The sequence below is a fragment of the Streptopelia decaocto genome (assembly GCF_964273445.1).
Source record: "Streptopelia decaocto genome assembly, chromosome: 3".
Classification (NCBI taxonomy): Eukaryota; Metazoa; Chordata; class Aves; order Columbiformes; family Columbidae; genus Streptopelia; species Streptopelia decaocto.
Window position 1 is genome coordinate 62,288,573 of NC_138656.1, and position 16,936 is coordinate 62,305,508.

General features: G+C 37.6%; 1 protein-coding gene across 21 annotated transcripts in view; it reads right to left on the minus strand.

Moving 5' to 3' along the window:
- EYA4 (EYA transcriptional coactivator and phosphatase 4) overlaps window positions 1-16,936 on the minus strand; it is a 157,079-nt gene that overhangs the window by 52,022 nt on the left and 88,121 nt on the right. For 19 of the 21 annotated variants that reach the window (XR_014183803.1, XM_082049882.1, XM_082049874.1 and 16 more), the window contains exon 4: window positions 1,112-1,236. Coding sequence is in view for 20 of the 21 variants with exons in the window: in XM_082049882.1 (XP_081906008.1) it covers window positions 1,112-1,236 (125 nt within the window). In the remaining variant the exon portion in view is untranslated. Of the gene's footprint in view, window positions 1-1,111; window positions 1,237-14,013; window positions 15,300-16,936 lie in introns of those variants that run through there. The other 2 variants (XM_082049877.1, XM_082049876.1) reach the window with 2 other exon arrangements.

The window sequence follows — 16,936 nt, forward strand, 5'->3', positions numbered from 1 at the left end:
TCAGAGTGTGTGAATAGTCTTCAAGACAAGTAAGTGTTTTTGCACTTCAAGCCAAGTCTTTTTAACTGCACTGTGTTGTTTTTATTAGTATTATTTTAACTGGTTTATTATAGACGCAACCAGTTATTAGTGTTCTTTAATGGTATGGTAAGTTTTCCCTTCTCTTTATGTAAATAGGTTGAACATTAATGGTTGAGCCCTTCTCAGTAGAGCTCTGTTACCCTCACATGCACATACACTTTTTATTGACATTGACAGATACTTTTTCTAAATAGGGATAAGTGAATAAAATGCTTTACATTGCAGCCAGAAAGAACAAACTAAAAAAAATTTTCTCAGTGCCAACTGTTAAAATAGACAGCAACATAGAAACTCCAAAAAGGAGGGCTGAAACTCTAACTTGACTCAAGTATGTGGTGTCAATCTCATGGACACTAATGGGAACAGGACTCCATCTCAGAATGTGGTACCCTGCCTCCCATGGCTTCAATTCAGTTGTGGCAGAATCTATCATCTGAAAGCACAGGAACATCTGTGTTGTAGCTGCATGGTAGTACTGTCCCTATAGCAATACATAAAGCAGTGATATCCAGTTACTTTTGAGGAAAATCTAAAAATCTCTTTACAACAAACTTCCATTACCTGCCAAGAAATGGAATTAACATATTCATCATGTTAAAAAAATTACTGGAACCTAATTTCAGTTACTGGAACCTAGTTTCACGGAGATTTTAAATTAAACTAAATGAGAGTAGCTTAGGGTATAAGAGTAAATTATTACTCAGCAATGAAGTATGACACAGAAAATGCAATCTGTTTAAAGTCACCAGCAGGTATAACCAAACCTTTAACACTATGTTCAAAGCAGCCATTCCAATGCTTTCTTTGTTTCACCTTTGCACAGTTCTGCACAGTTCTCTTACTTCAATTGGTGCAACTCGAAGAAGTGCTGTTGGAATTAGTAGATTTTCACTGGTATGACTGGCATTTTTTCATAATTTTTGCTGTGTCATTAAATGGATTTAAGCTCATCCTTGAAATTACGTTAAAAAATGCATATGATCAAAATCTAGCCAAAACTTTTTATGTGCCAACAGCATCTTAGACTTACCTCCTGTTCCATTTGTTGTAACTGATGTGCTACTGAGATTAGGTTTATCCAGTTTGGAACTACCCGGCGCATCACTACTTCCAACAAGATTATGAGGACTGGCTAGATCTTGCATTTCCATAGACCTGTTAAAGAAGAAGGTCATAGTATTTAAATATGTTGTGATACTATCTATAATAATCTGCTTTTTCCATAACAACTTTTTTTACAAGGAGAGTTTGTAATGCAGCCAGATTAACAAATTAATGCAGGTTCCTTTAAGGTCTTCTTTGCTTTTACCAAACCAAAGAAAGTAGCTAATAATTTGATGTGAACAAGGCCAGTATTTTTTCCTTTCCTTGAGGTATTATGAAGTAAATGACACAGGCTTATGAAACTGCTCAAAGAGCTTGTAAAAGATGTGCATGAGGGAATGCATATATATTATATGGATGGAGAGATGGAGGAATCAATGCACATATATAGGTATTTCTCAGACAAAAACAGAGAAATTAAATGAAAAGTCAGTGATTATACAGAAAGTAAGAATCGGAACTTCTGCCTCCCATTATCTGTATTCAACCATCAGCAGTCACTGCATCCACACTAAATCATAGGAACAGACCTTACAGATGAATGAACAGAACTTTCATGTACATCTGGAAGATTCTTTACTCTTACAAATGCATATATTCCTACTAGCTCTCTTGGTATTTTTTTTTTTTCTTCTGAGTCATTTCTAGCAAACTTGTAAAATTTCAAGTGGATTTAGACTGCAATGGATTTCAGTGTCAGTTATACTGGGGGACTGTGGATGGCTTTCATTCAGGGACAACAGATCTGCTTTTCTCAAAAAAGCAGACAAGGAACATTTCTTGTTAGACCGGTAATTGCAATCCAATTTGCAGCGTGTGCTCGCCTTTTCCTTACTTCATTTATAAATTAATTACACAGATTTTTTCCCCAAAGAAACATTTTTGCTATGTATAAGCAAAGTTGCCAGCCCATCTGTGACTGGAGAACCATTTACCATATGTATACTATTATACAAAGGCCAACAGAAAGATTGTCTTACAGAGCTGTAAAAGCCCGATTGCATTGTAGGAGATTGCAATGGCTAGGGAAGAGGGGAACAGTTGGTATAGTTCAGTGAGAATAACCACTCCTGTATATTGATATTCTGGGCAGGAAGAGCAGTGGTGAATTGTTAAGGCAACATTCAGCATCTTAAATATTTATTATATTTATTGAAAGTTTAACTATGACATTTTCTATCTTCTGTATCCCATGCATCCTCCTGAAAACAAACCAAACCAACCAAACCAAAACAAACCAAAACAATGACAACAACAAACCCACCATCTTTCCATCAAATATTGGTCTGTTGTCTGAATCTATTTTTTTTTTCTCCAAGATAAGGAAAAGAAAAAAAACAAACCCAAACACAGAACAAAATTGTCTCCCGTTTGTGAGCGTAATTCCAAAGATCTCCTGGATGCTTTAGCTTGTCTCTCATTCTATTCATTTAACCCAAGACACAGATTTAGAGCTCTCCTGTCTTGAATATCTTCCAGGAAATGTAGGAAATATTACATTTCAACTGGGAAAATGCACCAAGGCCTTACCCAAAGGCACATGAAGCCCAGGCAAAGCAACCTATTTACTTCAGTAAATGCTCAAATCCTGCCTGAGATGCACCAACACTCTGCTGGCAGGGTAGCCTCCTCAGTAGCAGTCTGGATGAGGAGAGAAAAACTGATATTGCAGGAGGCCATGCATCAGCAGGTAAGAATTTTATAGCCATATTCAAGGAAATGCAAAGGCATAAACTGAGATTTGAACTGCCTTGACTCACATCTCTTCATCTAATTGTATATACATTTCTACACATCTGTCAGCAGTGCATTATATTTATTGTCTACTGGAAATGTGATCAGCGTTAGATGAAATAAAATGAACTCAAGTGGTTTACTAGTCCGTTGGTTTTTGTTTAGGAATTTCTGTACAAGGATAGCAGCTAAAGGTCAAAAACAGTCTGTGAGTTTCCATCTTGTATGTATTTAAGGGAGCAGGAGAATGCTACACAAAATAAACAATGTGTGTTTCATTGCATACACAGTGTAATACTCCCCACGTGTACACTGAGCAGTTTAAGCATCATGATTTCCTAGAATCACAGAATCATAGAATGTTCTGTATGATCAGCCCAGAGACACCTTAGAGGCAGTTCTAGCTTAGAAAGTTCACACGCACTTTTTTCTTGTTTAGCATGAAAATTACAATAATTTCTTTTCAGACAAGCATATACCAGGGCCACAGATGCAATTGCTCCAGTGATATTTCATAAGCAAAATCACTGATTTACCTAGCTAGTGTATTTAAGAAGTTTCCATCTTAAGCACTTTTCACACACAAGTGAATAAGATTTTCTTAATCAGAAAACCAGGTCCACTGATTTTCATTTGCTTGGCAAAAATATAAACAATCAGATGTTGTAAAAGGAATAGTTTTTGTTCCACACCAGTATGAAATCTTTTGTGCAGTAAAATATTCTATTTGTCTTAAATTTGTTTTCTATAGCAAATCGCATCCCTGTCCATAGACACGACAAGTTAATTAAGTAATATTATTTTTAAAATATTACATTTACAAATAGACATTTTCTCTGCATGAGTAAAAGACATCTTGCACTGACTGATAGTCTATTAAGCATAAAAAGGATATCCAAATCAATAAAAAGTTTCACCAAACCATGTGTATACATTATACTTATCCTGGGTGCTCTATCCTGTGTGAACAAATAGAAGGATTATTTTAATATATCCCCATGTAATTTATTTATTCAAGTGCACATTTTCCCTTCTGTCTAACACATGTCATTCAGTTCACCTTTCTGATGCATTTAGTTTACCTTTAGCCCAAAAAATTCTCGGGAAGATGTAACAGACCTACTAAAAGCTTACAGTTTCAGTGAATGGAGGATTCAGGAAAAATGCTTTAAAAATGAATAAAATAATTCCAACATCTTGAATTCATTTTGTCAAACTAAATGTTTATCAGAGTCCTGCTTTCACTGACTTAATCAGAAGCAGATTCGGGTTCAGTCTGTGTTTTCCTACACAAAAAAAAATAAAAAAGAGTGATCTCCCAAGGACCAATTAATACTTCTAAGTTTATGCAGTTATTTATTAAAGCCCGTTTTCTAGTAAATGCAATGTGTTTCACTTTAGACAGAATAAAGTCTATTGTTAAAACCGCTTTAAAAAAATGCATTGTACAATGTTATTTTCCATTTTTTGTTTCTCTGCCAGGCACATAACTGTCTGAGCTTTACTTTCCCCCCCTCTTGCATTGTCTCAGACTGCTATTCAGAGTAATTAAGTAAAATGCTAAATTGTATCAAAACATAAGTTTTGAAAGGAAACAGATTACTTGGTAAGAAGATGTTTTAATTTTCTCTTGACTGTTTGAAGAAAGTTCATGTGATTCCAAGCTCCTGAGCGAAAACCTGAAAACCAGTAAGATGGATTTGCCTTTTATTCTGCTTTGGCTACGCTTAAAGTCTTTGAAAATTGGTATTTGCACGTGCTTAGTGGATCATTTTAGAGGCTTACTGGAAAAGCCTCTAAAACATCCCACTTGCACAGAACAGACTCCTAGATCCCCACAGGCTTCGACTCCAACCTGGATATGGACAACCTCAACAAATTAAGGTGTGTTTGTATCAAAAAGACAGCTGGTGTGAATCCTGGGCCTCACACATTGTGTTCCTTTGCTTGAAGTGACATCTTTTCAAGGGTTAACCTACGTTCAGTGATGGGTTAAGGAACAGCATTTGAAGAGAGAAAATTTCCCCGTCTTTACCATGGCAGCCGAGCGGAACTTGAGATGCACCCTGGAGCACCGAAGTGCACAGCCCAGTGTCGCAACCCAACGTTGCGTAGGAAGGTTTAAGTAACTAACTACAGTTGCCCAAATTGACAAATGCGTCACTGTATTTCTGTACATTAATAGCTTTTGTTTGTATTATTTTAAAGGTAAAAAGTTCAAGCCTTGCTTCTAGTGTTGTGTTTTTAAAATTCCTGTCTTTTTCTCTCATTACAATCACATACCCATTTGTGTGCTGTTTTCCTTTGGCAGAATTAAAATCTATTTCCAGAAAATCTGAATTGTTATAACTCTGTTATCCATTTGCATTACCAATTAAAATACCATAAGCATGGACTAAGAGCTGGATCCTTCCACAATTCAAAACTCCATTGATTATTAATGAATTCTACAAGTAGATCGTACTTAGATAATTTTCTCTTTTAAAGAAATCATGTTTTAAAATGCAAACTTTTTGCTACATAATCTCCTTTACTTACTAACAAGTCTTAAAATATAAAATCATTTATCAAGGATTTATAAAAGAATAAATATTCTAATCTGAAAACAAAGTACTTTAAATCCTAGTCTAGACTAGAATATTTTACAAATACTAATTCTTCATTGTACAGCATTTGCAGCAAATCCAAAACAAAAGAGAATCAAAAGAAGGATTAGCTGAACTGAATTGAATAATTTCATTTAGTTTATAAATTGGTCAGAACAAAATTCTTTATAAGTATTTAAAAGGATTTTTCTTTTAAAAACTCTTTAAAAGGAAATTCTCTACATAATTTTATTTAGAAGAATCTTTACTAAACTTCACTGTGGCAAAAATCCACATTATCTGCTTGTTTGTTGTGGTTTTGTTTGGTTTGGTTTGGGGTTTTTTTTCTTATTTTTCCCCTGCTTTTCTTATATCCCTCCTCTTGTAAATCCAGTTCATATACAACCCAAACTTTCTCATAGAAACCTGCAGCCTTGTTCAATTAAGACGTCAGCTACCTTGGAGCTTCTGAAATTTAACAAAAAGGGAACTTTCCTTTATTTAAAATTAACTTTTAAAGCAATATGAAAGTTGGGTAACAGATCTGCACAGGCTCAGCTAAATCTGTTTTCTACTGCTGGTGGCTCAGCTCTCTGACTGACTACACAGTTTTGAAGAAACATGGGGTGTTTTTTCCATTTCCCATAGAAATTTTCTTAGCTAGATCTTTCAGCCATGTTCTGGATGTGACTACTGAGCCCACCTCTCCTCCTTATGTAGACCAAACAAGCTCATACGAGCCTTTCGGTCTGACAAAAAAATCAGAATGGATGCCCACAAATGTCATTAATCCAATGAAATCTACATAAATTCTGCAATATTAATAGATACAACATATTTATAGAGATTTTTTCTAGTGTTTTGTTTGTTTGTTTGTTTGTTTTAGAAAACTGTACTTTACACAATACTTTCATAGTTAGGTGAGGGATTTTTCACGTTTACTTGCACCTACACAAACTGTAAATAATGCAATTAAAAAGAAGTCCTCAAAGATTACCGTGGGTAGTAAGAAAGGAGGTAGAAAGAGAAGGATTCTGGATGATGGACAGCTTTCCAGGGAATATACACATGCATACCAATATATTTACACTAACACACAACTACATGCAAACTTTTAGTAATTCTTTGGTGCTAAATATCCACACATACATGTGTGTAAGTGTATAAATACACAACAAAAAACTTTACCACATTTTTCCACCAAAGACTTCAACAAAGAGTGTAACATAACACACAACCTAAGAACGCTCCTCAAATGAGTAACATTTCCAGTCATTACACTAACACTAAAATATGTTTTCTACTCCAGGTTCTTCTACACTGTGTATAGCAGCCTTTGTCATTTTTTGCCACTGTAAAACGTAATGCAGAAACAGCGAAACCAATCAGATAAATTTGCTCCATTGTGATGTTGTCCCACTTGTTCTCTCAGGCTCAACCCCCCAGCCCCCACCGTGTATCTTCTCAAGCATAATAGATGGCCAGAATAGCAGATCTTTTAATATTCTAGGCACAATCTCACAAAAGCATGCCCCTCTATCATACGAGTCCTGGGAGCTTGCCAGAGAGTTAAAAACAATACTGATGGACACCAGCATGACCTCCTTTCCATTCTCCTTGAGGCCCCATTTCTTAACTTGTAAAGTGATCTGACGCAGCACTAAGAAGCAGTAAAAAATGTCATGTTATAGAGATACAACCAGCAAATGTTCTTCAGAGCTTTGTTACTATTATATTTTTTTGTTAACAACCCAGAAAACAAGTGCTAAACTTTTTGCAACTATTTGGGGATGCAAGGTGAATTGTAGCTGTATAATTTCTATTTCTCATGGCTTGGTAAGTAGGGTGTCAACTTTCATATTAAAAAAAAAAAAATAAAAGAAAAAGAAGCAAAATTACTGCCACATTGATATTCCAAAATAATACTTCTCCTTTGTCAATCTACAACAAATGTCAGGTAGATGTTATCAAGGGGAGGGAACCTCAATCAAGCAAAGAATTAAACATTAGAGTTTTTCTATCATGTTAGAACACATAGTTAATAAATAATGAAAAATATAATGAGGTTCAGCTCTGTAGTACTGTAAGTTTACAGTAATGGTTGTAGTAGACTCCTTATGAACATGGAGGATTCATTATAAGCTCGAATATCATCATCCAGTTTCCCAGTGCATGAGTGCAAGCTCACAGGGAAATAACCTCTACCCAGGGGTTGCAATAAGCCCACTGTGGAAAGAATCCTTCTAGTATAAAGCAACAATAATTTGAGGAAAACTCAAAACTTCCTGATTTTGTTTAATAGCCTTTTTGACCTCAACAATACTGCTTATCTTGCAGTGGATGGGACTCTTTAGGTGATCCTTTGGGGCATGAAGTGGCACTGGCTGTGATTGTATCTCAGTTTTGCTTTCATGCCTATTGTATTTCTCTTAGCTATCCAGGCTCTAATTCTAGGAGAAAAAAAAAAAAAAAAGAAAAAATAAAAAGGCAACCCTTCCTGCAGACAGTATTATCTTACAGGTGCTGTCTGACAGGCAGCCAGCATCAGAGCTGGGGCTGCGTTGGGTGCAGAGGGCTCGGCTGAGGACGTGAGTGAGCAGGTTTGGTGACAAAGGCCAGCATTGTAGTGTGCCTCCTTCTGCCATCCACAGCTAGAGAAAAAGGATGTTTCTTTTAACAGCACTGAAGCTTCTTCCTCAGCCCCCGCTTCCCATTTCCCCAGTTACACTTTTCCTGTCACCCTCCCTTTTTGACCCTGTGCCACCTTGAGATTCTCCGTACTTCCTGACTTCCAGACAGTTTTTGCCTTCATTAAATCTCTGCTCCCTTCTTTCCTCACTGCATGAGCAAATGCCAAAGGCTATAGTTTTTGTTAATCTAGCATATGGATATTGGTGTAGTTATAAGCAGTAATATTGCTTTACTGAAAGGCATATATGCATTTCTTCTTCACGGGCCTAGCAAGAAAATATGACTAAACACTGTGAAAAATAATTGCTTACAAGTTCAAGTTTATTTTTGCTGGAAAAGAAAAAAAGACACTTTCTTTTCCTGCCTGAGGAATAAAACTTAGGTGAAAAGGTTAGGTTTGCTCTGGTGGTGACTAAACACAGCAATGAATTTAGAATGCTTGGATTGTCGTGCTGTATAATTGCTGAAAACTATTATTTGCTTAAAAGTCAGTAACTGTACGGTTTCCCTGGTTTCTGATTGACTGAGACATTTTATTTCAGTTTTATGTCATTTAATGTGGTTTCCAGAAAACCACAGAAAACTGTCTATTCTAGTGCAGTTCAGCTGGCCACAAATCCACATTAATTTATTTTCTCATTGCTTTCTGTATTTTATTGGGAATGAATATAATTTCCCAGACACAATTAAAAGACAATGTAAAATTAATCTGAGTTTCCACACTTGTGGATAACACATAGAACAATTTCTAGGAACCATTTTTGGAGTCTTCTGTTGGACACATAGTTCATTTGTCCAAAGCCAACAAATATTGAAATGAATAGGTAAAAATCATGACAAATTGGAGGCAGGAGGGGAGGAACTTATTACATTATTTAATTCAGCATAAACTTCCAGCTCCCCCTCTCTGTGCTCAGGAGATTTCTTCAGTTACAAAATAGAGGTCTACACTAGTGAAATGGGCAGTCTGTGGCTGAAAAGGTAGATAATGGGAAGGCTTTTTTTCCATATGGCTCCCCTTCCACCTCAACCTCTCCACCCTGCAGTTTGGGATTGCTTTGATTTGATGAAGGCAAATGATAATTTTATATGTGCAATTATTATATTCTGATGTAATGAACAGATGCACACACAAACAATAAAGCTACGCATAGCGATACCTTCTGGCCAGCTGGATCCCAGAGATCTCTTTTCTGGGCTATCCGAATGTGACAGTCACAGGTTTGATGTGATATGATTTTAGCTCAGGGTCTACGCTCCAGGCACTGGAGGAAGTATCTGGCAAGAAGTAATGTGCTGTCTGAACAGATATTTCCCATCTTTTCAAAGAAAAAGGCAGCTGGTTGGGGAAAACCACTCCAGGAACCATAGAGAGAACATCTAAACTAGTAAGTGGTGAGGACCAAGGACTGATGGAATAGCAGAGAGAACAGTAGGGAGCTCAGTTCTTAGTCCGTGTACAGGCAGCCCATTCTGAACCTGGGCTGTACATAAGCATGGTTTGGCACCACCTGCCTAGCACCTAACAAACCGCTGCCTAGGACAGCCCCACAGCAGCAACGTCCCCACATCACAGCTTGGGCTCAGGCAGGGGCATCTTTCAAATGCTGCCATGAGCTTGGCCACACAGCCTGCAGGCTGCATTACGCAATTCCTAGTCCCAGTGTGAACAGAAAATATGTAAAGGTACACAGGAGGATAAATTAATCTTTAACTTGCTACTTTAAAAAAAGGTGACCCAAGTAGGTTTTGAAGTTATTGTGTAAGCAATTAAATAAATCAAAAGTCATAATGACACTGCAGTTTCACAAGGAGCTGTCAAGTATCCAACCTACATGAAATACAGACTAGCAGTTTACAGATGCGTAAGATCTCCATGCAGGTCTTTGGATCACAGGGCCACATTTTCAAAGAGTAGTTCACCCAACAGCTCCCATTTCAATTTCTGATAACTTCCAGATGTGATCGGCACTTGCAAATTCTGTGGTTCTTACAACATGATGAGCTGTGCCATAAACAAATAACATATACTTCTGTGGAAATGGCTGAAACGCGAACAGCAAGCCTGTGGCCTTCCCTCCTATGCCACAACTCCTGCAGAACAACTGCTCAGAGTCCCATCTGAAAAATCTGCTGGGAATTTCAGAGTCCTTTCTGCATCTCCGACAGGTGACCTGGCAGTGGATAAGGAACAGTTAACCGACCCAATGACTGGAAAATCTCACTAAGTCTTTGTTGGGTGTTTTTACGTCTAATTTGAGCAAGAAAGACTATTTCTCATAAATACAGAGGAATGTGAAGATGATCAGTTCTGCTAATTACTAGCCTGTTGCTAATCCGTCCTTTGTAAGACATAGCCTTTGAAGTCACTCTGCTTACTGCACAGAATTTCAAAACAACTCAGGGAAAATGCAAGGCAGTGTTCCTCAAGGCATGACAGTCTGATTTTAAGTGGAACAATGAGAGGAGTTTTGAAAGAGCTGTTTGGAGCCCTGATTTCCTATGAACAATGAGTATGGGGGCGCACTTTCACGTTTTCTCTTTAATGGGAGAAAATGTCCTCTTCTAAACCACATGTTAATGGCAGACTGAGACGGAAAGAAGCATCAAAGCACAGAAGGTCCTCCAAAACCCTGGTACTCACCCACACAAAAAAGAGGAACTTCTAGAGATAACTTCATTACTATGTTATCTTCCAACTACCTTTTTTTTGAAGAGAAAGTGATATAATTCCTCATATTCTTTCTAGAGTGATGGAGACCTGCTTTTGTGATGGGGTAGCTCTTCCATTTAGATCTGATGTATTTCTCAAGTACCCTTAATTCTGGGCTTGTCTGTGCAGTAGTTGGAGGCACATTTGCAGCGAGGGAGAACCTACTTCATTGCCTTGACCTGACATGCAAACACCACCAACAGTGGAAATGGGACAGCTGGGATGACTGGATCCAGATATTGGTGCCTGATCCACATCTGCATTTATTAATTGAAATACAATAATGTCAACTTTATTCATGTAAGACAATATGCAAGCAAATTGAGAACTGGGAAATCAAGGATGAAAGGCTGGGAGTTTTGCTGCTGGATTCAATGGAGCCTGGACTGAATGATCTAAGTATGAATTCACATTTTCATAATGAGAGTAGAGGGTGGGTTGTGTCTGACTCACTCTGAATTGACATGTCTGTTAAATTTCAAAATAGTTATTGAAATGTGGTTCTTCTTTGTCAGCGATAACTCAAGGGAAAAGAAGCTCTTTCAGGTGCGCTGCATTAGAGTGATCATACCTCATTTCAATGTAATTTCTTTAGCCACCAGTACAGGGGCCTGCAAGAACTTCATCCATCTCTAGAAAGGATGAGCTATGACGACAGACTGGGCAGAATATAAGAGTTGCCAAAAACGTTTAGTTTTCATGTTCCATTCAAACTTCACATTTTAATGCAAACATTCTGAATCTTCTTTTTTTTTTTTTTTTTCAATATGAATTACAGAGAGTTATTGGCAAGCAGTCTTAACATGGGAAACATTAATGCATCTCACTTTTAACAGTGAAGTTCCCCTTAAAAATTAAACCTGATCTTTACCTTGGCTTCCAAGACAAATATTCTGTAGTTTACCTCATGTGGAGCACGTTATGTTTGGCTCCAAAACAGTTTGTGTCAAAAGCAATTATTTCTGTTCTCTAATCGCAGTCACAACAATGAGCTAGCTTTAGAATATAAAATAAATATACACAACCTTCCAACTGCCTGATGTTTTAACTGCTTCAGGATCTGATCATTCCTATTAAGTAATAAGGTGTAGCTGGGCATAACAATGCTGATGTTATGTTAGTTGTGCTGCACACACCCCTTTTCGTTTTGTCCAGGAGACCTTATTACCTGTACACCTGAAAGAGCAGTGAGATTATTGCATTTACTTTTAATAACTAAGGATATTCAAAACAATTCCTATTATTTCAAGCAAAAGAGAGAATGATGACCTGATAAATGTACTCATGTTGGCCAACATGTACAATTGACATAAAATTATTATATTTCATTTTGCTTCGCTGTTTGATTTTCCCCAAGTCATTTATTAATTTGAGAGTTAAAGTATACACATATTTTTTATGTACCTTTTTAATTTGGGGTGAAGTAGGTGATTTTTCTAAGAGTCAATAAATACGTGCCGCTGAGGACTCCAGGGCACAATACCCTCTGAATTAACCCCTTGAGCCACAAGAAGCGCCTGGTCCCAGCTGCAAACCTCTAACACCTCTAGTCCCAGCTCAGCCCACATGCTGATGCCCCAGGTGTGTGTGGGGGACAGTCCCCTGCCTCCCCTGCCTGGGCAGAGCCACAGCTCTAGCCCCTCACTGCCCCTTGCACAGGTGGCAGCACTGGAAACCAGCCTCTCTGGTGGAAAACAGTTCTTTATCGCTCCCTCTGCTAAAAGCCTGGCTTACATCAAGTGGTTTGACCTCACTATGACTTCTGACAGACCTCCTAGCCTTTAAAAATCATTAAGAATCCAGTTCTGTCAAAGTCCTAAGGAAAAAGCAGGGCAGGAGGAAATAAACCCTACAGTGTTGCTGGTTTTTAAGTTCACATACATCTATACTGCAGGCTTAAGACCGGAACTTTACTGCATTTAGCACAGGTTCCCCAGTGCTTAAGAACCCAGTTTGTGAAAAAGGGCACTAAGGTAGATGTTAATAACATGATTGCTTTTCATAATTAAATTATTTTTGTTTCTCTGCAAATTTTAAAATATTACTCTTGTGAAACACGGTAAATAATGAAACACTAAGGGAGATGAATATCCTTCTCTAGTACTATTTTGAGAAAGTCATGAAAAGCACTTCATGTTTCAGAGTGCTGGTTTTTTTTTTCTGTTTAATTTAATCTACATAATTAGAAGGAAAATAAGACATAAGCCTGAAATAACATAGGAATAAAACACGATATTATGTGTAGTCACCTGCCAATTACTTCTACACTGAAAAGCAAATAAAATCCTCAAAACCCTTAAAAATTAAAGTGACAGAGATTCAGTTGTAAATTGAAACAGAACTAAAATTAAATTCACCAAACAGGATGTTCTCCCTCTCTGCCCTCTTCTGCACTCGCACCACACAATAACTAATTCTGCTAAAGTCAATCAATTGAATTGTTTTATTTATTTGGGCACTGTGTATGCCTTTCTCCATAGAGCTGCCAAACATACCTTCCCACAGACTTGCTGCTTCAGTTTTGGGCCTCTCTAAAATGGCAGACAAGAATCCCGTATGAATTAGATTGAGCCCATCACACTCATTTTCTCATTTAAACAAATCCAGATTTGAACTTTGGTTTTCAAAGGTGGACGTCTAGTGGAAGGCAAGTATATTTCATGCTTCAAGGGGAGGTAAAGTTACTTCAGCTCTACAAATGACATAAAGTAATTCCCAAAGAAATTTGACAATAATAGAGACTCAGATCACAGTAAATTATATCACTTGGCAGCTAAACTGGAGAACTAAGTCCAAAATTGCCAGCAAAACTCAAGACACACATTTGGATATATGGAAAGCTTTGTGATTTCTAACAGAAATGAGCCTGCACAGGCGTCTTATGAGACCCATAAAGAATCTTATCAGCTGGAAAGGAGTGTGTAAATTTTGAGCATCAGATGAAAGTTTTTTTTTCTTTTTTTTTTCAAAAGGAGAAGATAGAACAGACAGACCATCTGCAATGTAACCACATAAAAGACCCCATGGCAAATCCAAACCCATTAGCAGAAGTGCTTGACAAGTCTGCCAGAGAGCCAGATGCTGCTTATGGAAGAGTCTCCCTACTTGTCATCTGGATGTTCTGACTTCTGCTCCCAGAGGAGGACAACGATGACTGGTGCTCAGAATAAGCTGTGTGGAGAGAGCTGAAGCACTGAACCACTCTGTGACAACACTACCTTAACCTAAAGAGAAGAAACCAAGTCTGAAACATCAAAACAGTTTTAACACATATGTGTGTAACATGGAAGATGCAGATGTTAGAAACCAGCAAACTTGCAATTAGTTTATTTGCATGTGGTCTCTTTTTATATGGATTTTTTTGGTTCATTCTATTTTTGTTTCCTGCCTTTTTTTTTTTTTTTCCTAATGACTGACCAGGATCTAATAGGATGGCAGAGGTGATTTTTGGCATGTTAAATAATAGCACAGCACACTAACTTCATGGTGTTAGTTAAATGCTTACTGAGTACATTGACTGATGGTATTTAGTATGTGTCTGAACAGGTTGTGAAATATCTAGCCAAGAACTTACACTTAAAAATATTTGGGGGAAAAAGTGATTAATTTAAAAAGTAACCTGTACCAATCTCAGAATAGGAGATTTGGATCTGAATGGCCAGGTTTTTTAGTGTCTGCATTCTTCTAGGACTCTATTCAACTAGATTTGAAGTGCAAAGTAGGTGGAACCAAATACTTTTACTATTCAGACTTACTAATGGTAAAATATATTTGGAATATCCAAGAGGTCAAAGAAGCTGGAACAGAGTCTGAATTAGTTCTCCTTTGTACTGCTGTAATGTGATATGTCAGAGTAAAAAATAGACCAAGGGAGAAAGAAAGAAAGAAAGAAAGAGAGCTCCTTCTCATTGTGATTGCATGTGCTGCACTTGAAGAAACAACACTGTCTTTTTAGAGCTCAAAATCCAGTTTCGTTTTAGGATAAGGCTCTAAGAAACTATTGGATTAAGTAAAAATACTTGCAGGTATAACCTTAGGTTTTGTTATTTCACTCAAAAATAGTATCTGCCCTATCCTAAGACATTCCTGAAGGTTCAAAAATATTAATTTCTGATTACTACATTATTTAATACAGAAATAATGCACTCCTTTTCCCTCTCTTTGAAATCCAAGAAGACTAAATATACCAAGAAGTACCATGCCTTAGCAGATCCACAGGTTCAGTATAAACTAGTCAAAATGTGGGGGTGTGTAGAGAGGAGGAACAGAGAGGAAGCATGAAGTGTAATGAATGTTCGCCCTGAGAGCCAATGCTCATCTTTTGAAGGCCAACCAATCGGGCCTTGCCTGCCCACTGTACACAGTAATTGATTTCAGCCAGGCCAGTGACTACGAGACTGACATCCTGGAACTGCTGGCAATCAAAGGTCACTTTGCAGCAAGCTAATGAACACTGGCTGGTCTAGAATGCAGGATGAAGAACACATGTAAAAGTGAACTTAAATATCATCTATCTATGCAACTGGTTACAACTCAGGCTGTATGTTGGGCTACCAGAGCCCACACCATGATCTGACAGAAGCAAGTTGTGTCACAAGGTAGAGGGGAGTGCACTGGCCCGCTCACCCACACTGGTATCAATTTGTCTCAAATAAATGAGTAACAATCAGGTGCATGCTAAACCCCTGGGATGGCTTCAGTCCTGCTCCCTCCATACACCTCCAGGTCCAACTAGAGAAAGTGGATAGGATAGAGTGACAATAGCCTTGCAAACAGACTCAAAATTGCAGTTAACTTCTGCCATCAGCATACATGTCACATTGTGCCACCTGTTTATCCAGCCGTAAAGGCAGTAGAACATATATTGTTATAATTTATGCCTGTGTAAAAATAGCTGTGGTCATTGCCCAAGCTATGTTGTGCTAGAGCACCTACATATAAAAGGAATGCCAAAGGGCATGGGAGATACCAGTGGAAGAACTGCACCATGCACTGCTGTACTCATGCTGATAAGAAGCTGTTTTGAAATGATGAATACTGGACTATATTATTTCAATGTGCTTTCAAGAGTCTTTGATTATAATATTCATGTTAAATTGTACATGTACATTTTTCTTTATAGGTTGTCATTCCTGGTTGAAAGTTATTACTATGAGCAAACTGGTTTTAGTGTGCTTCTGGTATATGAAATTATGGAAATTTTGTTGCTTTCTTTTCTGTTCTTCACTAGTCTCTTTTCTGCTTTTAGCTGCTGTTGGTTTTCTCAGTTCTTAGCTGTCATTGATACTTAGTTATTGACACAGATCCTGAGGTTTATTTTTACCAGCTTTTCCCAGACCTCATATAGAGCGCTAATATGTATTTAGGTTGAAGAGCACTCACCATCCCATTGCCTATGATGGCAGAATACAGGTAATAGTAGCTCAGCATGCGTGAGGGTGGTTTCATGGCAGAGATCTGCTAAATAACTTGTACTCTTGGCTCAGAAATCACAATGCACTTTGGAAATCACAATTATTTCAAAACTATTAATTATACAAATATATGGGGTGGTTCCAGTCCTCCTTACAATTAACCACAAATATTTACATTAAAAAAAATCCCTTCCTTGCTTTGAAGACAGGCATATGTAAGCAAGAACGATGAGAGGAGTTTAAAACAGAGGTGGACACAGCAATATCCTGGGAGTCACCACCACTGTTCATATAACAGTAGTGTGTAAGGCAGGAATTACTTAAGATGATGGAAAATTTTCTCGCAGATCAGTCCAGGATAACAAAATGGGCTAGGTTTATGTGTGCTGGTTACAGGATGCTCTGGTTCAAATCCCCACTCCAAGAAATGTGTAATACTTATACCAAGTGGAATGGCTTTCATAGCAGCCTAATGTTTAGGACAATTACTCAACATATGTAAGTCATAAAGTAATATGCAATGAATAAATACATACACAATATCAACTACTTTTTCATGCATATATTTGTGTATTTGTTGAGTGAAAACTGGGAAAAAATAAGCAGTCATTAAA